General features: G+C 41.6%; 1 protein-coding gene across 4 annotated transcripts in view; it reads left to right on the top strand.

Moving 5' to 3' along the window:
* The first annotated feature begins 558 nt into the window (after positions 1-558).
* LOC140194529 (coiled-coil domain-containing protein 68-like) overlaps positions 559-26893 on the top strand; it is a 102906-nt gene continuing 76571 nt past the window's right edge. For 2 of the 4 annotated variants that reach the window (XM_072251741.1, XM_072251738.1), the window contains exons 1-4: positions 587-624; positions 1699-2079; positions 15046-15190; positions 18443-18526. In XM_072251741.1, the coding sequence (XP_072107842.1) occupies positions 15074-15190; positions 18443-18526 (201 nt within the window). In that variant the 5' untranslated portion in view covers positions 587-624; positions 1699-2079; positions 15046-15073. Of the gene's footprint in view, positions 625-1698; positions 2080-15045; positions 15191-18442; positions 18527-26893 lie in introns of all 4 variants that reach the window. The other 2 variants (XM_072251739.1, XM_072251740.1) reach the window with 2 other exon arrangements.

The raw sequence follows: 26893 nt of genomic DNA, 5'->3' as shown, positions 1-26893 counted from the left end.
TGCCTTAAATGCACCCAATGACTTGGCCTCTACAGCCACTTGTGGCAACAAATTCCACAGATTTACCACCCTCTGACTAAAGTAATTTCTCCGCATCTCTGTTCTGAATGGACATCCTTCAATCCTGAAGTCGTGCCCTCTTGTCCTAGACTCCCCTACCACGGGAAATAACTTTGCCGTATCTAATCTGTTCAGGCCTGTTGCTCATATGAACCAGCTGCTCATACAACCATCTACTGCCTACTCCCTGCTTATCAACTCAAGTTTAATTGTCATTCAACCGTACATGAATACAGCCAAATGGAACAGTATTCCTCCTGGACCAAGGTACAAAACACAGTACCAACAGTCACACACATCACAAGGCACATATAGCACATATAAGAGAGTGGTAGACATATAGTCGCACAAACATATATAATATAGCCCAGATCCCTGAGTGACATGTCCTGTAACTTGATGGTGCATGGGTGTTATCAGCAAGAGCAGGCAGCTCTCAGCAGTTGCAGATGACCACATGCACGCAGGCAATTCAGCTTGTCATTGTACCGATCGAAAACTGGTAACAGCACGAGGGTAGGACCGATCAGAGTCGAAGAGGAAACGTGCCTGGAGTCAGTGCAGGTATGGGAGATCCTTCATGAAAACTTTTGCTTTAGTATTTACCATTGAGAGGGACTTTGTTGTTTGTGAGGACAGTGTAAACAGATTGCTATACCTGAACACGTCAACGTTGAGAAAGAAGATGTGCTGAAACTAATGATAGAAAAGTCCTCAGGGTCTGGTAGGATATAGGAAGGAAGGGTTAGATTGATCTTAGAGTAGATTATGAGGCCGGCACAACATTGTGGGCTGAAGGGCCTGTACTGTGCTGTACAGTTTTATGTTCTATATTCTATGTTCAAGTTGATTTAGTTTGAAATCAGCATCCTAATGGAACAAAGATATCTCTTTTCCCCTTTTCAATGCATTACTATATAGAATTGATGATGGAATATTTATGGTTAAGTTTTAGTAAAATAGTTAATTTAGCATAATTCCTTGGGAGGTTAATTCTCTAGCATGGTCTTAATTCGAGTAACCCAATGAATCCAATCATTCAATCACTCCCGCTGCTGCCTGTAAGGAGTTTGTATGTTCTCCCCGTGACTGCATGTGTTTCCTCTGGGTGCTCTGGTTTCCTCCCACACTCCAACGGAGTACCAGTTTGTAGGTTAATTGGGCACTGTAAATTGTCCCGTGATTAGGCTGGGGTTAAATCAGTGGGTCGCTGGATGGCACACCTCAAACTGCTGGTAAGGCCTACTTCGGCTGTAGCCCAATAAATAAATATCTTCTTATTCTTATTCTGGCATCCTCCCCCTTCCTTTCCTATCCTGATGAATGTTCTCAGCCCGAAATGTTGACTCTTTATTTATTTCTATTGATGCTACCTGACCTGCGGAGTTCCTCCAGTCTCTTGTGTGTGTTACTCTAGATACGATCATATCCCTTGTTTATTACACTTCATTTTAAATTCACAGTTTCTGTTTGATTGTTGGGGAAAGTCTACATGATAATATACTAAACATCACGTAGGGGTATGCTAATATTTGTGAGCCGGTAGCTACAGTAAATAGCCTGGATAATTTAAATGTGTTCTCTATCTGGTTTTAACTAAAACACTCGCAATACCAGCTTAAAGGTTTTTTTCTCCAGTGATAGCACACTTGACTCAATTCAAATGGATTCCCATTTCCAATTCAGCACTGTGTTTCACAAGATTCCTACACTGCAAGCAGCTGGATGTATGGCCGTTCACCTTTAAATGATGTTGTCACTGTTGGAAAACTGCCAATGAGGAAGTACAAAGGTAGAGTTTCTTCAACAGGTCACATCCTGCGCAATGCACACAAGTATTACCGAGTTTTAATCGATCACTGGCTGCAAAAAGTTTTAATCGACTACTTGAATGAAAACTATCATGACCCAAGATTTGGATAACATACCTACAAATCGTTCACATCGGTGGCACTTCCCTTAATAGCTGCTGAATTACAGGTATATCCAGATTGAAAGATCTGCTTCCATTTTAAAACGGTGAGTACTATTAATTCTCTCTGATATTTCATTCAAAAGCAATAATTCCACAGCTGTAAATTATTTTAATTTTGAAACCTACTTTTTGTTTTCTGATTGAAGTATAATACAAAATGATGTCAATTAGTAGATACTTTCCTGGCTTTGAATAAGCAGGAAAGTTCATTTTAGTACATAGAATAGAATATAGAATATGATAGTCCATGATGTTGTGCTGACCTTTTAATCTACTCTAAGATCAATTTAACCCTTCCCACCCACATAGTCTTCCATTTTTCCATCATCCATGTGCCTATCTAAGAGTCTCTTAAATGTCCCTAATGCGCCTGCCTCTACTACTGCCCCCAGTTGTGCTTTCTACTCCCTTTGTGAAAAAACTTAACTCTGGCTTCACCCCACCCCCCCGCCATACATTCCTCCAATCACCTTAAAGTTATGCCCCCTCCTTTGGAAGTGAAATATTCCATTGTTCAATGCAACCTATATTATTTGTCCTTTCACAAACACGAGAAAGTCTGCAGATGCTGGAAATCCAGAGCAACACCCACAAAATGCTGGAGGAACTCAGCAGGCCAGGCAGCATCTATAGAAATGAATGGACAGTCGACATTTCGGGCTAAGACCCTTTGCGGGACGAGAAAGGAAGGGGAAAAGTCAGAATAGGAAGGCGGGGGGAGGGGAGGAAGAAGTACAAGGTGACGGGCGATAAGTGAAACTGGGAGAGGGTGAGGTGTGAAGTAGAGAGCTGGGAAGCTGAGAGAGATAAAGTGCTGGAGAAGGGGGAATCTGATAGGAGAGGGTAGAAGACCATGGATGGAAGGGAAGGGGAAGGAGCACCAGAGGGAGGTGATGGATATGTACAGAAATAAAACTCGATTTCACAAACTTCCGGTTATTGCCCCTCTCCTCTCCTTTACTGATCCCCATTGTTGTTTCCCTTTCTCACCTTATCTCCTTACCTGCCCATCACCTTCTTCTGGGTCTTTTAAGTTATGGGGCTACACAGGTTGATAGAGGGGAAAAAGGAATATGCTTGACTTCATCAGTTGAGGAATTGAGTTCAAGAGTCAGGAAATTATATAAAACTCTACAGCATTGCATTCAGATCTGGAAACATTTGAGGTTTTAGAGTCATTGAGAGTGAGATTTGATTCTGTTGAGGGGAGGGGTCTACACCAGGTAGTTAGAATGGCCCAATACATCATTGGCATCAGCCTTTCTGCCATCAAGGACATACATACAGAAAGCTGCCCAATAAAGGCTAGCAATATCATGAAGGATCCCACTCACCCTGCATAAGGACTGCCTGTCCCATTCCCATCGGGGAAGAAGCTACACAGCATCCATGCCAGGACCACTAGACTCAAAAATAGTTACTTATCCCAGGCTATCAGGCTGATCCCACCCATTAACCCAATGCACCACCCCCACCACTACTATATACCTGTACACATCAGTCACTCCTCTCCACAGCCCCTTAGCATCCACAGACTAAGGCGTCTAGCTATCATGCCTCGATGCATAGGGTTCTGATTGACTTCCAGTCTTTGATCTTTATTAATAACCCTTGGATTATGAATGAAGACCATGGATTAGGACACCAAACTCCAGGCCTCAAACTCTGGACTCATTGATGGCAGAACCTTGAACACTAGGTCTCAGAGTCTGTACTTGCCTACTAAATAGGCGGTCTCCAGCACTCGTGCCTCCTACCACATAGATCTCTTATCCCACAAGCTGCCATCAACTCACTGACCTGAGTGGCCACCAGCCCACATTTTCACTGGTCTCCCCAAGGATGCCCTTCATCACATATACACATTGAAAGAGTTCAAACATACAGCAGCCACCTGAACTCCAGTCTGACCTCTAATTCCACAACCTTCTTGTCCCTAAACCTTAACCTGACCCCAAACTCCCCTCTCTGTCCCCAAAACCATTTGTACGAACCTAAAAATCAACTAAACAGAAGGCAGCATCCATCATCAGAGACCCTCATGACCTAGGGCATGCTCTCTTCTCACTGCTGCCATCAGGAAGAAGGTACAGGGACCTCAAGACTCATACCACCAGGTTCAGGGACAGTTATTATCCCTCAGCCATCAGGCTTCTGAACCAAAGAGGATAACTTCACGCAACTTCACTCACCCCATCACTGAACAGTTCCCACAACCTATGGACTCACTTTCTCAAACTCTTCATCTTATGTTCTATATAGTTATTTCTTATTTATTATTATTGTTATTATTTCTTTTGTTTTGTATTTACACCATTTGTTGTCTTTTGCACACTGGTTAGATGCCCAAGCTGGTGCGGTCTTTCATTGATTCTATTATGGTTACTATTCTATTAAAAATTTATTGATTATGCCCCCAGGAAAATGAATCTCAGGATTGTAAATGGTGACATATATGTACTTTGATAATAAACTTACTTTGAACTTTGAACTTGTAAACAACAGCTAAGTCTGAGGCATAATCTGAACGGAGACTGCAGTTCAGTGACATCTTGACCGAAGGCTTGGTAATTCATTTTTAGACCCCTGCTTCCCTCTGATGTTCATGCCGTGTCTGGTACAGGTTTAGAGAGGGTGCAGAGGAGAATTACCAGGACACTGCCTGGATTAGAGAGCACATCTTATTAGGATAGTTTAAGCAAGCTAGGGGTTTCCTCCTTGGAGAGAAGGAGGGTGAGAGGCATATTGATAGAGGTACAGGTATATAAGATTATGAGAGGCGTAGATAGAATGGACAGTCAGCATCTTTTTCCAAGAGTAGTGTTAGCAAGTTCCAGAGGACATCTGATTAAGGATTGTGGTGGAAAGTTTAGCAGAGGTGTAGGTATTTTACACAGAGAGTGGTGGGTGCCTGGAATGCACTGTTGGGATAAGTGTAAGAGACTAATACAATAGGGATATTTAAGAGACTCTTAAGATTGCCATTGTTTATTGTTTCCGGTGCTCCAGAAGCGGCCTCCTGTTGGTGAGACCCGCCGTAAATTGGGGAAACCGCTTCTTTGGCATCTCCACATCACCGGCCAAAAGCAGGACTTCCTGGTGGCCAAGCATTTTAATTCTGATTCCCATTCCCATTCCCATTCCAATGTGTCGGTCCATGGCTTCCACTTGTGCCAAGGTGAGGTGAAGGAGCAACACCTTATATTCCTTCTGTGTATCCTCCAAACTGATAGCATGAATATCACATTCTCCTTCCAGTAAACAAATTTTCTCCCCCCCCCACCCCCCACCATTTCCTCCATTCCCAACTTTGGCCTTTTACTTCTTACCTGCCATTACTTCCCCCTGGGTTCCCTCCTCCTTCTCTTTCTCCTATAGTCCACTCTCCTCTCAAATCAAATTCCTTCTGTTGGCTAGAAACAATTACGTTCTATAAATCAGTGAATTCAAATGAATCAAGGATAGTGGAAGCAGACAGACTAACTATCTTTGTTCTTGCCGCATACTTGGAGACGGAGACTGCCATTTTGTGGCGACACTCTATTCTCCATTTTGTGTGCTTGACATGCTGAGTTTGATCAGTGTTTTAAAGAAGACACAATGATACTTCAGCTAATCTGCTGGACGGACGATCATTTCCAAATAAGAAGTTATTTGTGAGATGTTCTTTGGTTGGATATAACATGCAGGTTTGTGAATGCTGGGGTTGGTGCCTACCAGGAGTGACTCGAGCTGGTTGCTGATTGAGAACAAAGAGCTATAAATTTTCGACTGTTTGATGGGGAGAAGGCAATAAATGGACGCTGGCTTGGAGCAGAGCCAATAACAAGGTGTTAAAGGACAGACACATGACCGGTGGCCAGTAACACTGGAATGCAATATTTGAATTGATGAGGAATAGACATAAAAGTAGATGGTTCGTGTGTCACACAAGGTATTTCATGTATGAATTTACGTATTTGTTAGTTTAAACAATAAAGGTACTAGTCAATAAATTCAGATCTCCCTGTGCCTCAATGATCATTGGAAAAAAAGTGTAAAAAATACCTCTTATAACAGTCCTTGACCCTTCCCACCCACCTGGCTTCACCTATCACCTTCTAGATAGTATCTTCCCCCTCCCCTAGCTATATATTCTTTCCAATCCTGAAGAAAGGTCTTGATCTAAAACGTTAACTGTTTATTCATTTCCATGGATGCTGCCTGGTCTGCTGAGTTCCTCCAGCATTTTGTGTGTCTCGTTCTGGATTTCTGCAGACTTTCTCATGTTTATACTTTTATTCTACCTAGTTAACACCTCACGAATCAAGGGTGGTCTGAGCAGTTCACTACCCCAATTAATATGATCCCAGTCTATACATTGACATTGTGCTTGGTCAATGAAGTAATTCATTAAATATGTTTCAATGTGATTAGGAATAACAAACGCTATTCATAATCTGTAGATGTATAACCACTGAGATGTCCTCCATCTTCAAAGGTGGAGGCTTCCCTTCCTCCACCATCAATGCTGCTCGTACCCGCATCTCTTCCATTTCGCACACATCTGCCCTCATCCCCATCCTCCTGCCACCCCACTAGGGATAGGGTTCCTTTTGACCTCACCTACCACTCCACTAGCCTTCAAACCCAGCTCATCATTCTCCGTAACTTCCGCCAGCTCCAGTAGTATGCCACCAAGCCCATCCTTCCCTCCCCACACTTTCCAATTTCTGCAGGGATCACTCCCTACGCAATTCCCTTGTCCATTCATCTGTCCCCTCTGATATCCCTCCTGGCACTTATCCTTGTAAGCAGAACAAGTGCCCCTACACCTCCTCCCTGACCGCCATTCAGGACCCCAAATGGTCCTTCGAGCTGAAGCGACACTTCACCTGTGAGTCTGTTGGGATCATCTCCTGTATCCAGTGCTCCCAGGTGGCCTCCTGTATATCGGTGAGATCCAATGTGGATTGGAAAACTGCTTTGCCAAACACCTTTGCTCTGCCTGCCAGAAAAAGCAGGATCTCCTAGTGGCCACCCATTTCAATTTAACTTCCCACTCCCATTCTGACGTGTCAGTCCATGGCTTCCTCTACTGTTGCTATAAGGCCACAGTCATGTTGGAGGAGCAACAGCTTATATTCCGTCTGGGTAGCCTCCAACCTGAAGGCTCGATTTCTCGAGCTTCCAGTAATTGCACTCCCACCCCTTCACCATTCCCCATTCCCATTTCCCTCACTCATCTTATCTCCTTACCTGGCAGTACCTCCTTCTGGTTCTCCTCCCCCTTCCCTTTCCTCCATGGTCTACTGCCCTCTCCTATCAGATTTCCCCTTCTCCAGCCCTTTATCTCTTTCACCAGTTATGTTCCCAGCTCTTTACTTCACTCCTCTCCCTCGCCCGGTTTCTCTTATCACCTCCCACCTTGTACTTCTTCCTCCCCTCCCCCCAGCACCTTACTCTTTTCCAGTCCTGATGAAGGGTCTCGAATCATGTTTACTATTTTCCATAGGCACTGCCTGGCCTGCTGAGTTCCTCCAGCATTTTGTGTGTGCTACTATTGTAGATGTATTCCATTTTAAAAAGGGAAGTTCAAAAGGATTATCAAGTTACCAAGCACACCCTAGGGATTGTGTTACCAAATTGTGGATGGTGTTATTTTGTTTAAAACCCTTCTTTCCCACCTTTTTCTGTTGTAAGTTCAATAGCCCCAGTAGCGTAGCAGTACGTGGGATGCCGTTACAGCTCAGGGCATTCTGGAGTCCAGAGGTTAATTCTGGTGCCATTCTTTAAGGAGCCTCTGTAGGTCCTCCCCATGAAATGTCTGGGTTTTCCCCAGGTGCTCCAGTTTTCACCCACAGTCCAAAGACACACCCGGTTGGTTAACTGTCTATTATAAATTAGACCATTAGACTATAAGATATAGGAGCAGAATTAGGCCATTTAGCCCATCGAGTCTGTTCTGCTATTTCATCTTCCGTCTCATCCTCAATTTCCTGTCTTCTCCCTGTTTCCATTCACGCCCTCACCAACCAAGAATCTATCAACAAATATGCATAAAACTTGGCTTCTACAGGCACCTGTGACAATGAATTCCACAGAGTCCCTACTCTTTGGCTAAAGAAATTTTTCTCATCTCTGTTCTAATAGGACGTCCCTCTACTCTGAGGCTGTGTCCTCTGGTCTTAGACTCCCCCACCATATCCTCTCCATATCCACTCTATTAAGGCCTTTTGATATTTGATAAGTTGTTCCATGATAACGTTAGTGCTAATCGAGTTTGTGGGTTGCTGGGACAGGGTGGCTCAAAAGGCCGGAAGGGACTGTTGTACAGTTCCTTCACCAGTGCCAATTTTTATGTATATTATGTATTTGAATCACAATCAGGTTTATTATCACTGAAAAATGTTGTGAAACTTGTTATGTGACAGCAGTACAGTGCAGTACAGCCCTCTGGAGGCTACTCAGACAGAATTTCTCCAGCTTGAATTTGTTCCCTTCTGGTGCCCTTCCCCCTTTGCTTTCTCCCATGGTCCACTGTCCTCAACTATTAGATTCCTTCTTCTTCAACCCTTTACCACTTCCATCTATCACCAGCTTCTTTTTCAAGCATCCCAATGAAAGGACTCCTTTCGAATCCCAATGAAGTCGCTCTGCCTGAAAAGCTGACTATTCATTCCCTACATACTGCCTGACTTGCTGTTGTTTTGGTTGTTCCACAGAATCTCTTGTGTTTGAGATTTGAGCCTTGTTTTCTTATCTTGGGTGTCCCGTGGCATGTTTGTAGAGTCATAGGACAGTACAGCATAGAAACAGGTCCTTTAGTACATTGAGTCTGTGCCGAACCTTTTATCTGCCTAGTCCCATTGAGCTGCACTAGACCACAGCCCTCTGCACCCTTTCCATCCATGTACCTATTTAAATTTCTCATAAATGTTGAAATTGACCCTGTGTGTCTATATATATATATATATATATATATATATATATATATATATATATATGTGTGTGTGTGTGTATTCAAGTTAATTGGGGCAGCCACTTATTTAGGACAACTCTTATATAAGCATATAACCATATAACAATTACAGCATGGAAACAGGCCATCTCAGCCCTTCTAGTCCATGCCGAACTCTTACTCTCACCTAGCCGCCATTCCTCTCCTGTCCATATAGCTGTCCAATTTAACTTAAAACGACAACATCAAACCTGCAAAAACAAAGACAAATATAGAAAATTGCCTTGATTCCCTTCATTTATTTGGGACACTAAACCGCTTAATCGGGCAGGAAACTTGCCAAACAGGTTCTTACTAGTGTCAGTCATGTGCACTTTGGTGGTCATTGGACACTACACCGTGTTTAAAATGAATAGTTTTTAAATAACACAAGTTGTGTGTGTTTGTATTCAAAAAAACTGACTTCTATCACTGAGAGTTGGTGAGAAATAAGCAATGAGACAATTCAGAACTGTTTTGCTCACTATGGTTTCAAGTATTCAGGCTTGGAGACGGAAGAAATGGCCGGGAGTGAAAATGAAATGATTTCACTACGTCAACAAATTAGAGACTATGAAGAATTTGAGTTATCTGTTGACAATTGTCTTGAATGTAACAATGAAAATGAAGATTTGGAGGATGCAATTATCAAAAACATGTATGAAGGCAGTCCATGAATGCAGCACTAGGCGCCTGCATTGATTTTCTTCATAGCATACCCCCACTGAATTCCTCCATCAACAACTGTTCGAAACTAATACACACTTCTGTAGTACTAATGGCAGTGTTCTTATATGTTGCATATTTCATTTAAAATAAACAATTTGTCACTCAGTTTGTATTTTTTTATAACTTTTTAATTACTTCCATGAAACTTCGGCAAAATTGGGGCAGCAGCTTAGTTGGGCCAAAATGTACTGGCCCCAATTTGTCCCAATTAACTGGAATCCAAAAAGCCGGAGCAGAATATAATAGTGTTCACTTGGCCTCTGCGTCCTTAGTTTACCTCTGTAGTCTGGTAGCCAGAGCTGTTAACTGTTACTTGACAGTTTCCAGGACTTTGGCTATGGACTTCCACAGTAGCTGAGATGAGTCTTGGGTCTTCCCACTTTCTGCAGCTCAGTTAGTCCATTCACTCTTCTCCAAAGAACCAGGAAAAGTATTTGCACAGTTCCAGACCAACAACATGCCAGTACCTGAACCAACCAAAACAGCAACTGAGGAATACTGGAAGAGTGTATGGGAGAAAGAAGCATCACATAACACCAGTGCCCAATGGCTGAAAGACCTACAAGCAAGCCTCTGCAGTCTCCCAGAGGAAGAACCAGTCACCATCACAGCAGTAGATGTCCAGCAAAGGGTAGCAAGTATGAAGAACTGGACATCACCAGGGCCTGACATGATCCACGCCTGTAGGCTGAAGAAACTAACATTACATACACGACTGACAGCTGAAATGAACTAGCTGCCTGAAGCAGCCTCCCACCCTGACTGGCTAACTTAAGGAAGGACAGTACTCACAGTGAAGGGTCCTCACAAAGGAGCAACACCATCAAACTACCAGCCTATAACCTGCCTTTCAACAACATGGCAGCTCCAATCAGGCATCATAGCCACCAGGCTGAAGATTGGTAATGGAACCAGGGGCTCCAAGTACCAACTACTGGTAGACAACGCAGTCATGACTCCAAGACCAGGCAAACCAACCTAAGCACAGCCTGGATCGACTATCAGAAAGCATATGACTCAGTGCACCACACATGGATCTTGAAATGCCTGTCTCTGTACAAGGTCAATTATATTGCTCAGTGTTGCATATTTATTACAAGTAGCACCAGCAGAAAACTTATCTTTACCCACAATTAGTTTCTGTCAACACCGTCAGAAGGTGGAAGAGGTCATGCAAACATGGGGAAGTGAAGTAAGGTCGAGACCGACATTGGGCCTGTAGCAAGGTTGCAAAATATGGGAAGAAAATGTGAAAAAAATTGTTAGGCTTTGCCTTGTTTTTACCAAATTGTACATTGTAAACATAGACGTTTAAACAGAAGGGCAGAAGATAACACAGTGTGAACAGGTGGTGTGTCATATTACACAAGTTTGTCCACAATTGTCATTGAGAGGTGTATAAAGGAGATTGACTCAGCTGCAAGAGGAATGTTCAAGAGAAGGTTGCTATGGGATACTAAAAGCTTTTTTAAGTATATAAAGGGTAAAAGAGAGTTGAGGGTAGATATAGGACCAATACAAAATAACACTGGAGATATTGTAATGAGAGATGTAGAGATGGCAGAGGAACTAAATACGTTTTTTGCATCAGTCTTCCTAGTGGAAGATATCTGCAGTATACCGAACATTCAAGAGTGTCAGGGAAGTGAAGTATGTGCAGTGAAAATTACGACTGAGAAGGTGCTCAGAAAGCTTAATGCTCTGAGGGTGGATAAATCTCCTGGACCTGATGGAATGCACCCTCAGGCTCTGAAGGAAGTAGCTGGAGAGATTGTGGAGGCATTAACAATGATCCTTCAAGAACTGATATATTCTGGCATTATACCGGATGATTGGAAAATTGCAAATGTTACTCTGCTATTTAAGAAGGGTGGGAGGCAGCAGAAAGGAAACTATAGACCTGTTAGCCTGACATCAGTGGTTGGGAAGTTTTGGAATCTATTGTTAGGGATGAGATTACAGAGTACCTGGAGGCACATGACAAGATAGGCCAAAGCCAGCATGGTTTTCTGAAAGGAAAATCCTGCCAAACCTGCTGCAATTATTTGAGGAAATTACAAGCAGAGTAGACAAAGGAGATGCAGTAGACGTGGTGTACTTGGATATTCAGAAGGTCTTTGACAAGGTGCCACACATGAGGCTGCTTAGCAAGATGAGAACGTATGGAATTACAGGGGAGTTACTAGCGTGGGTGGAGCATTGGTTGGTCAGCAGAAAACAGAAAGTGGGAATAAAGGGAACCTATTCTGGCTGGCTGCTGGTTACCAGTGGAGATCCGCAGGGGTCAGTGTTGGGATCGCAGCTCTTTTAAGATGTATGTCAATGATTCGGACTATGGTATTAATGCATTTGTGACTAAATTTGCCGATGGTACAAAGATAGGTGGAGGAGTGGATAATGTTGAGGAAACAGAGAGCCTGCAGAGAGACTTAGATAGTTTAGGGGAAGGGGCAAAGAAGTGGCAAATGAAATACAATGTTGGAAAGTGTATGGTCATGCACTTTGGTGGAAGAAATAAATGGGCAGATTATTATTTAGATGGGGAGAGAATTCAAAATATAGAGATGCAAAGGGACTTGGGAGTCCTTGTGCAAAATACCCTAAAGCTTAACCTTCAGGATGAGTTGGTGGTGAAGAAGATGAATGCAATGTTGGCACTCATTTCTAGAGGTATAGAATATAAGAGCAGGGCTGTGATGTTGAGGCTCTGTAAGGCACTTGTGAGACCACACGGAGTATTGTGTACAGTTTTGGGCTCCTTATTTTAGAAAGGATATGCTGACTTTGGAGAGGGTTCAGAGAAGATTCACGAGAATGATTCCAGGTCTGAAAAGGTTACTGTATGAGGAATGTCTGGCAGCTCTTGGGCTGTGTTCCCTGGAGTTCAGGAGAATGAGGGGGGATCTCATAGAAACATTCCGAATGCTAAAAGACTAGATATGCCAAAGTTATTTTCCATGCTAGGGGATTCTAGGACAAGAGGACACGACTTCAGGGTTGAAGGATGTCCATTTAGAACAGAGATGCGGAGAAATTACTTTAGTCAGAGGGTGATAAATCTGGAATTTGTTGCCACGAGCAGCTGTGGAGGGCAAGTCATTGGGTGTATTTAAGGCAGGGATAGATAGGTTTTTGATTAGCTAGGGCATCAAAGGGTATGGGGAGAAGGCAGGGGAGTGAGGGTGACTGGAAGAATTGGATCAGCCCATGACTGAATGGCGGAGTAGACTCAATGGGCTGAATGGCCTACTTCTGCTCCTATGTCTTATGGTCTTACATCCTTAACTATCTTGTATCAGCAATTTATAAAGCAGCAGGTTGAGAAACACAGCAGTGGTCATCAAACTTTCAATAGGACAGGAATGGTGGATGAACTCTACAATTTATGTTCTCAGTATTATTAATTCTTATTTGCACATTGTTTGTCAGCCACGTTTGTGTCAAATTTTCATAAACTCAGTTGTATTTTATTTTCCTTTAAATGCTTGCAAGAAAATGAATCTCAATATAGTACATTATGACGTATACTTACTTGACAATAAATTTCCTTTGATCATTGAACACTACTATGACCTGTGGCGGAACTGGAATTGGAAATGTTTCGTAGTTGTCCTGTGTACCAAGGTACGGTGAAAAGCAAGTCTTGCATACTGTTCATACAGATCCTCTATCAGTCTTTGTTTATCTGTAGTTTTTCAAAAATGTTGTTGTACTTCCTTACTTTTCTGATATTATTGCATCAAAATTAATCTCAAGGTTATATGTTTTGATGTATGTTTCCTGCCATTTGTCTGTTAGGAATTTGTACGCTCTCCCTGTGAATGCTTGGATTCCTCTGGGTGCTCCGGTTTCATCCCACAGTCCAAAAACGTAACAGTTGGTAGGGTAATTGGTTATTGTAAATTGTCCCATGATCAAGGCTTGGGTTAAATCGGGGTTTGCTGGGTGGTAACACTCAAAAGGCTAGAAAGGCCTATTCGACATTGCATCCTAATAAATAAATAGACAGACAGACCAATATAAAAAAATAAAGCAAATCTTTTAATCTGTGCTGGATAGTGGCAATGTTTTGGATAGCCAATCTACAGCCATCCAGACAATCTTCATTTGGAACAGTTACACAAGAAGATTTACCAATGGTCTGACCTGAATGTTCATCGTGCACTCAGTAGCCACTTTATTAGATACACCTGTACATCTGCTCGTTAATGCAAATATCTAATCAGCCAATCATGTGGCAGTAACTGAATGCACTAAAACATGAAGATATGATCAATTGGTTCAGTTGTTGCGCAGACCACCTATCAGAATGGGGAAGAAATGTGATTGTAAGACTATAAGACCATAAGACATAGGAGCAGAATTAGGCCTTTCAGCTGATCGAGTCTGCTCCGCTATTTCATCATGGCTGATCCTGGGTCCCATTCAACCCCATACACCTGCCCTCTCACCATACCCTTGATACCGCAACCAATCAGGAATCTATCAACTTCTGCTTTAAATACACCTGAGGACTTGTCCTCAACTGTAGTCCGTCGCAGAACATTCCACAGATTCACTACTCTTTGGCTAAAAAAATTCTTCCTCACTTCTGTTCTAAAAGATTGAAGTGACCTTGACTGTGGAATGGTTGTTGGTACCAGATGGGGTGGTTTGAGTATCTCAGAAACTGCTGATCTCCTGGGATTTTCATTCTTGACAGTTGCTGGAGTTTACAGGGAGTGGAGCAAAACACAAACAAAAAAATACAGTGAATGGCAGTTCTGTGGGTAAAATGTCAGAGATCAGAAGAGAGTGGCTGGACAGGTTCATACTGACAGGAAGGCAATAGTAACTCAAATGACTCTGTGGAATTTGTTGCCACAGACAGATGCGGAGGCCAAGTCTTTACGTATATTTAAGGCAGAGGCTGAGAGATTCTTGACTGGTCAGGGCATGAGGGGATACGGAGAGAAGGCAGGAGATTGTGGCTGAGAGGAAAAATGGATCAGCCATGATTAAATGTTGGAGAAGACTCAATGGGCCAATTGGCCTAATTCTGCTCATATATCTTATGGTCTTATATTGGTGTACAGAAGGGCATCTCTGAACACACAACATGTTGAACCTTGAAGTAGATAGGCTACGGCAGCAGGGAGGCACCATCGTACACCCAGTGGCCATTTTATTAGGTGCAGGAGGTAGCTAATAAAGTGGCTACTGAGTGTACATCTGATTAGAAGAAATACAAACATACCATTCAGAGTTATGAAACATCAAAGCAATATATAGAATTGTCTAATATCTTTCTTTTTTTCTTCAGACAAGGTTATATAATTATTGTGCCCACAATGTACCACAGTGAAATTAGGATATTGGAAGCCAACAGCCATGAAAAAGAAGAAAGAAAACCATTTTATGGATCTGCTATCTCACAAATCAAAGAAGAGACTGAATACATAAAACAGGTGAAATATTAATAATTCTGATGACAATCTACTTTGCTTTTGATCAAATATAAGGCTTCACAGGAGCCACAGGTGGATAAACCAAAATAACCACCTGTGAAGGATAATTTATTCAGAGAGTGGTGAATCTGTGGAATTCATAGCCACATATGGCCGTGGAGGCCAAGTCATTGGGTTTATTTAAAGTGGAGGTTGAAAGGTTCTTGATTAATCAGGATTACAGGGAGAAGGCAGGAGAAAGAGGTTGAGGGGCCCATGAGTGACTTTGTCACCACCTTACTAAAATCCATGTAGAGTAGACACATCCACAGCTCTACCTTCATCAATCACCCTCATCAACTGATCAAAAAGCTCAATCAAGTTAGTAATACACGACTTGCTCTGCACAAAGCCAAGATGGCTCTCTCTAATTAGACCATAGTTTTCCAGATGCTCTTAAATCCTTTGCATGTCAGATTTGGACTTACCCCAAACCAGCTGTTGTCAATTAACTCTCCCTAGCTCCTTTCAAGTGCTTTCTTAATTTGTCCTCCTCCAATTTAATACTATCCCGCAAATGTTGTTGTGTGAATGAAATCACCGGAGGAAAGTACTGGTGGATATGAAGCAGGCATTATTTGGAGATGCTTTTGGTGGAAAGGTCTGGCTAATCTAACCTGGGGCTTAATATTTTATGTGCTGAACAATTCCATATTTACAATGTTTCTACAATGTTTTTCTTTGAAACCACACACAAACTTCATACATCCCAAATTGCACCCACACCACAGACATCTAAGTGAATTTTAATCAGCATTGTGATTTAGGCTTTTAGGAACCTATTGTTCAGAGCTGCGTTTTAAATTAAATCTGCATATATTCAGATTTGAAGATTGGTGGCTGAAGTCATTTGTTAAATTTAAATGTGCTGAACCCAAAAGTCATTCTAACAGCAGAGTCCATACTTATCTTTATCTGTAGCTATCTTAAAACTTAGGATGTTGTGGTCACTGTTCCATAACTGCTCACTGCTGGGGGATGGGGAGGTGTCTGCAGAGGGATTCCACCTTTCCTATTTTTGAGTTGTACCCATATAGACACTACTCTGCTCCCTCTAAGTGCAGCTGTGATGTTGTCTCTGATGAGTAGGGCAACTCCGCCTCCCCCCTCTTTTACACCCCCCACTCTATCTTTTCTAAATTATTGGAACCCTGGGACATTGAGCACCTATTCTTGTCCCTCTCTCAATGAAGTCTCTGTAATGGATATACCACATCATAGTTCTGTGTATTGACCTTTACCCATGTCACTCCTAGCATTAAAATACCACACACTTCAAACTATCCATCCTGTTGTACCTGTTTACTTTGCTCCTGCCTGACATCTACATTTCCCTCCATCCCTCCACTTTCTGACCTGGTGTTCTGGTTCCAACCCCCTGCAAAGCTAGTTTAAACCGCGCCCCCCGCCCCCCATGCCCCGTGCAGCACCGGTGAACTTCCCGGCCAGGATATTGGTTGCCTTCAGATTCAGTGCTTCCCTCGCTCTCATACAGGTCACTCCCTTCCCCAGAAGAGGTTTCGATGATGCAAGCATCTGAAGCCCTGCCGGGCACCAGTTCCACAGCCATTCATTCATCTATACTGCCATTCTATTCCTGCCCCGGCTCGTACATACCACTGGGAGTAATCCAGAGATTACTACCTTGAAAGTCTTTCTCTTCAGCCTCTTTCCTAACTCCCTAGACTCACTGTGAGGACCTCTTCCCCTTTCTATGTATGTCACTAGTGCCAATGTGCAGCATGCTCATTATCCCCTTTAGGAATCTTCTGCAACTGCTCTAAGACATCCTGGATCCTAGCACTGGGAGGCAACACATCATCTGGCATTTCTTCCGCAGCCACAGAATCTCCTGTCCATACCCCAATTAGGGATTTTTAACAGATGTTTAGATAAACTCATGAATATGAGGGATATGGAGATTGCGGAGGCATCAAGGATTAGTTTAGTTCAGAGTTCAAAAGTTCAAACTTCAAAGTAAATTTAGTATCAAAGTACATGTATGGCACCATTTAGAACCCTGAGATTCATTTTCTTTTGGGCATACACAGTAATTCTAATAACCAGAATAGAAGCAATGAAAGACCACACCAACAGGACAGAAAACCAATGTGCTAAAGACAACAATCTGTGTAAATACAAATGAAAGAAGAAAAGAGATAATGATAATAAATAAATGAGTACTAAATATCGAGAGCAGGAGATGAAGAGTCCTTAAAAGGAAGGCGATAAATTTTGGGAACAATTCAGTGATAGGCAAGTGATGGTTCATTTGATTACTAATTTTGTGGGCCGTAGGGCTTTTTCCTGCAGTCTACTGTTCTATGTTCTAACTCTGATAATCTGATACCCTTACAAATTTGGTGGTGTCAGAGTGGTAGGGTTTCTGTAGATTTATTAATACTCCCACATAATTTTAATTCATATTCTTTAGATATTTAGTAACAGCATTTTAATTTTTCTGGTTTAAAGGGTCCCTGATGATTTAAATCGAGTATGGGAAGCAGTGTCCAGTGGGTGTTATGGAAGCACGGAATTTACAGTCCCAGTTAGTTTAAGGAGAAACCTGGGAAAAGGACCCAGGGAGTGCAGGAAATGGGATCCTGGAGAGCTTAAAGGAAGTATGGAAAACCCTGTGAGCACCATCATAGGTACAACCCTCCCCGCCATTGAGGACATCTTCAATAGGCTATGCAGATGTCTATCAAAAAGGTGACATCCATCATTCAGGACCCTAAGATCAAGGACACATCCTCTTCTCATTAGTACCATCAGGGAAGAGGTACAGGAGCCTGAAAAAAGAACGTACTCAACATCTTAGGAACAGCTTCTTCCCGTCTACCATCATATTTCTGAATAGTTCATGAATACCTCACTGCTTTGCTCCCTTTTTGCACTTTTTTAATATTTCTTATTGTAACTTATAGTAATATTTTATGTATTGCACTGTACTGTTGCTAAGCAACAAATTTCACAATGTATATCTGATAATAAGCCTGATTCTGATTGGGGATGCTGAACTTTTGGGATTTCTGACAATTATTATTTTGTGTTACAAGTGTTATAAAGCATTGAACATTTAGCAAAAACAGGCAAAGAACTACTTTTCATTTTAGACAAAATCCATAGGAGCCCCAAGAATTTGATTTATCAGCAGATTCAGAAGTGTCAGTTGTTGAAATTCTGATTTTTCTCAAACTGTTATCCTTCTAGATGCGAATTACACTACAGAATGTGCGACGGGATATGTTTGAAGCTGAAGATGGACTAATTCGCAGCCCAACTCAAGAGATAAAGGTACTATTAGATATGTTTGTTGATCTTACTGCTGCTGGCGGAGGATATCAAAGTCAAAGTAAGTTTATTATTAAAGTATACATACTGTGTCACCATATTCTACATTGAGATCCATTTTCTTGCAGGCAGTTACAGGAAAATAAAGAAATATGATACATCCAAAACCAGGAATTTATAGGCCGATGGGTCCGACATTAGTTGTGGGAAAGTTATTGGAATGTATTTTAAAGGACTGGATATATAAGTATTTGGATAGGCGTGGACTGATTAAGGATAGTTAGCATGGCTTCATGCGTGGCAAGTCACGTCTGACCAATCTTATAGAGTTTTTTGAGGAAGTTACCAGGAAAGTGGATGAAGGCAAGCACTGGATGTTGACTACATGAACTTTGTAAAGCAGTTGACAAAGTTGCACATGGCAGGCTGGTCAAGAAGGTTCAGTTGCTTGGCATTTAGGATGAGATAGTAAATTGGATTAAACATTGGCTTTATGAGAGAAGCCAGGGAGTAATAATAGAGGGTTACCTGTCTGACTGGAGGCCTGTGACTAGTGGTGTGCAGCAGGGATCACTACTAGGTGCTTCCCTGCTTGTCATCTATATCAGTGATCTGGATGACAATGTGGTACACTGGATCAGCAAATTTGTGGATGACACTAAGATTGGGGGTGTAGTGGACAGTGAGGAAGGCTATCATGGCTTCCAGAGGGATCTAGATCAGCTGGAAAAATGGGCTGAAAAATTGCAGATGGAATTTAATGCAGACAAGTGTGAGGATTTGCATTCGGTGGGGTCAACCAGGGTAGGTCTTCCACAATGAAGAGTAGGGCACTGAGGAGTATGGTAGAACAAAGGGATCTGGGAATACAGGGACATAATTCCTTGAAAGTGGCATCACAGCTAGAGAGGGCTGTAAAGAAAGCTTTTGGCATATTGGCCTACATAAATCAATGTATTGAGTACAGAAGATGGGATATTATATTAAAGTTGTATAAAACATCAGTGAACCCTAATTTGGAGTATTATGTGGAGTTTGTTGTTTACATCATACCTACAGGAATGAGGTAAATAAGGTTGAAAGAATACAGAGAAAATTTACAAGAATGTTGCTGGGTCCAGAGGTCCTGAGTTATAAGGAAAGATTGGATAGGTTAGGACTGCATTCTTTAGAACATTGAAGATTGAGAGGAGGTTTGATAGAGGTATATAAAATTATGAAGGGTATAGAGAGGGTAAATGCAAGCAGGCTTTTTCCACTGATGTTGGGTAGGACTACAACATGACGTCATAGGTTAGATGTGAAAGGTGAAATGTTTAAGGGGAACATGAAGGGAATTTTCTTCACTCAGAGGGTCGTGAGAGTGTGCAATAAGCTGCCAGCACAAGTGGTACATGCAAGCTTGTTTAAGAGAAGTTTGGGATAGTACATGGATGGTAGGGCATGGAAGGCTATGGTACTGGAACAGGTTGATAGGAGTAGGTAGTTTAAATGGTTTCAGCATGGACTAGATGGGCCAAAAGGCCTGTTTCTGTGCTGTACTCCTCAATGACTCTGTGACTGGTGGAGTGGGATCTACAGCTCCTTACCTCCTGTCCAACAATGATAGTAGTGAGCAGAGAGCATGGCTCAGATGGTGGAGGTCCTTGATGATTGATGCTGCTTTCTTTTGGTAGTGCTCCTTGTAAGTGTGTTCAATAATGAGGAGGGCTTTGCCTGTGATGGGCTGAGCTGTATCCACCAGTTTTTGTGGACATTTCTGTTCCTGGGTATTGGTGTTTCCAAACCAGGTCCTGATACAACCAGTCAGGATACTCTCCACTGTGTATCTATGGAGGATTGTCAAAGATTTAGATGACATGTCAAATCTACGCAAACCTCTTAGAAAGTAGAAGTGCTGTGGTACCTTCTTATAATGGCACTTACCTGCTGGTCCCAGGACAAATTCTCAGAAATGGTGATGCCATGTATTTAAAGTCCCTGATGAAAACTGGCTCATGGACCCCCAGTTTCTTCCTCCTGTAGTTAATAATCAGTTCATTGATGGTGGGTGAGAAGTTGTTGTTGAGGCACCATTCAACCAAATTTTCAATCGCCATCCTTTATGCCAATTTGCATCTAGTTTTGATCTGGTTAATAACACAAAGATGTCATTAGCAAACTTAAACATGGCATTAGAGCTGTACTTAGCCATAGGATATAGGGTAGGGGAAAGTTGCTGTACGTCAACAGTGGTGGTTGTCTGTTGTGTCCGACAATGACAGGGATCTTCTTGCGTGAGAATTTTGCAGCGGAAAAGCCATTACACTGGGTCAGTTCCACTATCTTGACCTCAGAAATCCACGTCCAGTGGTAGAAACAAGTGTCACAAACTGGGTCCCTCCTTGGTTGCAGTGGATGACGAGGACATTCTCTGTGCCTTGTCGTACCCTTTGTTTTCCATGAAACATTGCAGAACCACCTTCCTGTCTGCCAGAGCTGAATTTACGTGCTAGGATAGGCATGTCCCTATCTCACCGGGGTATGACTCCACCGGTATGCCAACAGTAATCCATTATCTATAGGACACCATCAGGTTCAGGAACAGTTATTAGCCCTCAACCATCAGGCTCTTGAGCCAAAGGGGATAACTTCACTTGCCCTTCATTGAAATGTTCCCACAACCTATGGACTCTCCCTCAAAGATTCTTCATCTCATGTTCTTGATATTTATTGCTTATTTATTATGATTATTGTTATTCCTTTTTGTACTTGCACAGTTTATTGTCTCTGCACAGTGGTTGAATGCCCAAGTTGGTACAGTCTCTCATTGATTCTACTATGGATTTATTGAGTATGCCAGCAAGAAAATGAAGCTCAGGATTGTATATGGTGACATTTACAGTATGTACTTTGAAAATACATTTACTTTGAATTTTAAACTTTTTACTTGTCTCACAGCGGGTAAGACCTTCCTTGACCTTGACGTTGTTGGTTGCTTCTGCACCAGATTATATTGCTCATTCTAGCTGGTCCAGGGCACCATCTTCCTCAAGGAAGCTGATTCCCAGTGCATGAGAGAAGCCTTTGGCAGCAGAGAGCGAGGGTCAGCTAGCACAAGCAGATGGCAATACTGACTTTTTCCCAGAGTGAAAATGGCTAATACAAGAGAGCATAATTTTAAGGTGATTGGAGGAAAGTATAGGGGGGAGGTCAGAGATAGGATATTTACACAGTCTATTGGGTGCATGGTGACCCTTGCCAGGGGTAGTGGAAGAGGCAGGTACATAAGGTACACTTAAGAAACTCTTAGATAGGCACATTGATGATAGGAAAATAAAGGGCTCTGTAGGTGGGAAGGGTTAGATAGATCTTCCGGTAGGTAAAATGGCCGACACACCATCATGAGCTGAAGAGTTGGTATTGCACTGTTCTATGTAACATCCGGTATTCGTGTCAAAATGGTGTTTGTCATTTAAGTTCTGTGAATACCTTTGACATTGAGAGGTATTCAAAATCACATAGACCAATTAGAAAAAAAAAACAAAATGAAGTTAAATTATGTTAATTGAATCATAGAGTCATAGAACATTGTAGCACAGAAACAGGCCTCTTGACCCATCTAGTCCAAGCTGGACTATTATTCTGTCTCGCCCTATTGATCTGCACCTGAACCATAACCTCCATACCCCTTCCATCCATGTACCTATCCTAATTTCTCTTAAGTGTTGAAATTGAACCCATATTCATCACTTCCTCCCTCAGCTCGTTCCATACTCTCACCAGACTCTGAGTGAAAAAAGTTCCCCCTCGTGTTCTAGTTAAACTTTTCACCTTTCACCCTCAACCAATGATCTCACCCAAAATTAGGGGGAAAAGCTTGCATACATTTACCCAATTTACACCCATCATAATTAAATTAAGTTAAAACTGGGGAAAAAAACAAATGCACTTTTATAAAAGATGTAATTGTTCCTTGTCAGTTGTTCGTTTTGTAACGTGTCTAGAATGATGTAGGCGATCATGGTCTTTCCATGACCATGATTGTCCTTGGCAAGTTTTCTACAGAAGTGGTTTGCCATTGTCTTTTTCTAGACGCTGTCTTTATAAGATAGGTGACCCCAGCCATTATCAATACTCTTCATCAGCTGTTAATTGATTTGTTGTGTGTAAAGGTTTTGAAAATATTGTATGGATAGAAATTTTGTTTCTCTCTAATATAGTACATAGAACATTGAACAGTACAGTACAGTGCAGGGTATTCAACCCACAATGTTGTGTGAACCTTTAAATTTACTCTGAAATCAATCTAATCCTTCCACCCTCCATAACCCGTTTTTTCTATCATCTATATGCCTAATTGTTTATTAAATGCCCTTTCTGTATTTGCCTCTATGACCACCACTGGCAGAGTGTTCCATGGACTTATCACTCTCTGTGTAAAACAACTTACCTCCGACATCCCCCCCCCCCCGATACGTTCCTGCAATCACCTTAAAATTTTGTCCCCTTGTATGAGCCATTTCTGTCCTGGATAAATGTCTCTGGCTGTCCAATCAATCTATGCCTCTTATCATCTTGTACTCAACAGTATAGGAACAGTTTCTTCAAAGTTCAAAGTAAATTTATTATCAAAATACATAAATGTCACCATATACAACCCTGAGATTCATTTTCAAGAACATGAGGTGAAGAGTCCTTGAAAGTGAATCCAAAGGTTGTGGGAACAGCAGTGATGGGGTGAGTGAAGTTGAGAGAAGTTATCCCCTCTAGTTGAAGACCCTGATGGTTAAGGGTCAATAACCTGGTTGTGTGAGTCTTAAGCCAATTAGAATTCTGAATGGACATTGAACCCATGTATGCTACCTCTCTTTTTTTTTTCTTATTTGCTCTCCTTTTGAACTACTTATTGACATATACATATTTACATATAACATTGTAATATACAGTTTTTTAAAATAATTATGTATTGAACTGTACCAGTGCTGGAAAAACAACAAACTTCATGACATACAATATGCCAGTGATATTAAACCTGATTCTGATTCTGACATTGTACACCTCTATCAAATCACCTTATGACTAACTTAATCATATTTTAACTTATATTGTTTTTCCTTGAGCACATACGCCCACAGCAAAATATGATTTGACTCACTATATGACACCACCTGTTTCATGCTACACCCTAAGTGATGCATGAGTTATCCTTATTGTCACACCTAATATTGTACTTCATTGTCATTCCCCGGGAATTTCTATTCATAACAATGGATTTATGCTCCACCTACCTTGTTAAAATTTCCCTGAAAGCTGCTCTATTAATTAATGGCTTTGTTTGGAATTGAGATATACACTCAATGGCCACTTTATTAGCTACCTCGTGTACTTACTAAAATGGCCACTGAGTGTACGTTCATGGTGTTCTGCTGCTGTAGCCCATCCACTTCAAGGTTCAATGTGTTGTGCATTCAGAGAACACTTCTTCTGCACACTTCTGTTGTAACACATGTTAATTTGATTTACTGTCACCAGTATGAACCGGCCTGGCCATTCCCCTCTGATCCCTCCCAATAACAAGGCATCTTTTGCTCACAGAACTGCCACTCACTTTTTTTTTTAATATAATTTTTATTGAGTTTTCAAAGTGATACAAGAGAAAGAAAAATATCTACCCTCCCCCCTCCCCTTAACCCTCCCTCCCGATATATACTCCTATCTAAAAAGAAAAGAAAAAAAGAAAAAAAAAAGGGAACCGCCTGAATATTGGAAGGTTTGCACATGCTCCATGGGATAAAAATAAATTTTTTATATATTTGTTACTTTCCCCCAAGGAACCAAGATCTTCATCATCGGAGCTATAAATAAGGGCTCCAAATATTCAAAAGTGTTACATATTTATCTCTTAAAATCTAAAACTTTACTTAACTTCTCAACTCTCATTGTTCCCTTGGGAATCTCTTTGAACTTCACCATGTTGCTATGTGTTTCCCTCCCAATCATCCAGGCAAAAAGAAAAAAAAGATAGATAAGATACAAAAAAAAGAAAAAAACAAAATACCCCCCCACTAATGTTGTGAATGAAAGATACACAACACTACCCCCCTCCATTGTGTGGGTCGTGGCTATTGCCACACTTGCACTCATGAATGACGTGGCAATTGGTCAGTGTTTCTTCCAGCTCCCCCGTAACAAAAAATTATATATAAAAATTAATGTTATTATTCCCAGCTAATATTCCTCAAATTTTAACCTTTCTTCCCCTCCCTCATATAATTAATAATATATTTATATATTCATCCGCCTAAAAATTCAACAGGCCTAATCCTTGATCCAGTCTTCAGTCCATCTCGCTCCCTTAAGTTTGTTCTTGTACCTGGTGAATATTCAAAGAATCTCACACAAACTCCTCCGCTTTCCGGTAATCGTCAAAAAATCTTTTTTCTCCACCAGGCAAAAAAATCTTCAAGGTTGCAGGATAACGCAATATAAATTGATAACCGTGATCCCACAGGGCTTTTTTCACTGGATTAAACTTCTTCCTTCTTTTCAAAAGTTCATAACTTATGTCAGGGTAGAAAAAAATTTTCTTCCCTTCTATCATCAGTGGCCCTTTTCTCTTCTTGGCAGCTTGGGCAGCTGCCTGTAGAATCCTTTCTTTGTCTTGAAATCTTAAGAATTTTATTAAAATTGATCGTGGATATTGGTCATCTTGTGGTTTTGGTCTTAGAGCTCTATGTACCTGCCTAATTTCAATTGATCGGTCTTCCTCTTTCATTTGCAAGGTTTTCGGGATCCATCTTTGAAAAAATTCTATTGGATTATCTCCCTCTATACCTTCTTTAAGACCAATAATTTTAATGTTATTACGTCTACTAAAATTGTCCAACACGTCCACTTTCTCCAAGAGTCAATTTCTTTCCGTGTTCCAGACAAGCACATTATTTTCTGTTTTTTCCACTCTATCGTTAATATGCTCCATTCTTCTTTCCATCTTCTGAAGTTTCTTATCCATTTTATCCCATCTTTTCATAGCTTTATCATAGCACATCTTCACGTCTCTAAGCTCTGTTCTTAATTTTCTTAGTTCAGCCGTTAATTGCAATAAAGCCTCTCTTGTGTCTCTGTCGTCTCCTTTACTTCCAGTCTCTTCCAGTTCTTCCTCCTCTTCTTCATCTGTATTCTCTGCGATATCCAATTCTGACTCTGAGTCACTTTCAGTTGCAGTGGCCGTCAGTACTTGTAGTTTAAATTGTGTCCATTTGCGCATGCGTACTTCTTTGCGCATGCGCAATTCCGGCATCTTCTTCCGAGAGACCGCTACCGCCGCCATTGCTCCCCGTTCTTCTACGTCAGAGATAAAATGCGTCTCCTCTGAAGGAGATCCAACCTGAATCCAAGGCTCCATCTCTGCGGTTTACAAGGCATATCGTAGAGTAGTCTTACGAAGTTTATAAGTCGTTTTCAGAAAGTATTTATTAACTTTACTTTGTCTAAATGGTACTTTGCTGATTTTTTACGGGAGAACTGGATTTACACGTCTCAATCCTACGTCATCACGTGACGCCCCCCCCCCCCCAGAAATGCCACTCACTTGATGTTTTTTTTTGTTTCTCACGCCATTCTTTGTAAACTCTAAAGATTGTTATGTAAAAATCCCAGGAGATCAGCAGCTTCTGAGATACTCAAACCAACCCGTCTGGCACTAACAATTATTCCACGGTCAAAGTCACTCATATTAAATTTCTTTCCCATTCTGATGTTTGGTCTGAACAACAACTGAACCTCTTGACCATATTTGTTTGTTTTTATGCAGTTGCTACCACATGATTGGATAATGAGGTATTTAATTAATGAGCAGTTGTACAGGTTTACCTAATAACATGGTCACTGGGTGTAGTTTATGGTCAGGAATTTGCCAGAACTGCTGGCATTTGCCAACATTGTGATGGCAATTTTGGGATATCAACACAAATCTTGTCCAAACTCCACCAGAGAATTCAGAAACAAGAGCTTCTGCAGATTCTGGAAATCTGAAGCAAAACACATAAAATATTCAAGGAACTGAGTAGGTTAGGCAACATTTATGGAGGGGAATGAACAGTCAGCATTTTGGGCCAATGGACCAAGAGAGTGGTCAGAAGCTGGAATAAAAGTCTGGGTGGGGGGGGAGGAGAGGACCGTGAGCTGATGGGTAATAGGTGAGACAGGAAAATAGGGAGGGAAGGGGTAAAAGCGAATGATTGAGAATCTGGGAGGCAACAGGCAGAAAAAGCAAAGGTTCGAAGAAGAAAGAATCCAATATGAGAGAACAGTGAAGAGTGGGATAAAGAAAAGGAACTGGGGAATCAGAGTGAGGAAGATGTGGATAATGGGTAGGTCACACGAGGG

Source organism: Mobula birostris, chromosome 3 (genome assembly GCF_030028105.1).
Source record: "Mobula birostris isolate sMobBir1 chromosome 3, sMobBir1.hap1, whole genome shotgun sequence".
Lineage (NCBI taxonomy): Eukaryota > Metazoa > Chordata > Chondrichthyes > Myliobatiformes > Myliobatidae > Mobula > Mobula birostris.
Note: the sequence above shows the minus strand (reverse complement) of the source record. Positions and strands in the feature narration are given on the sequence as shown.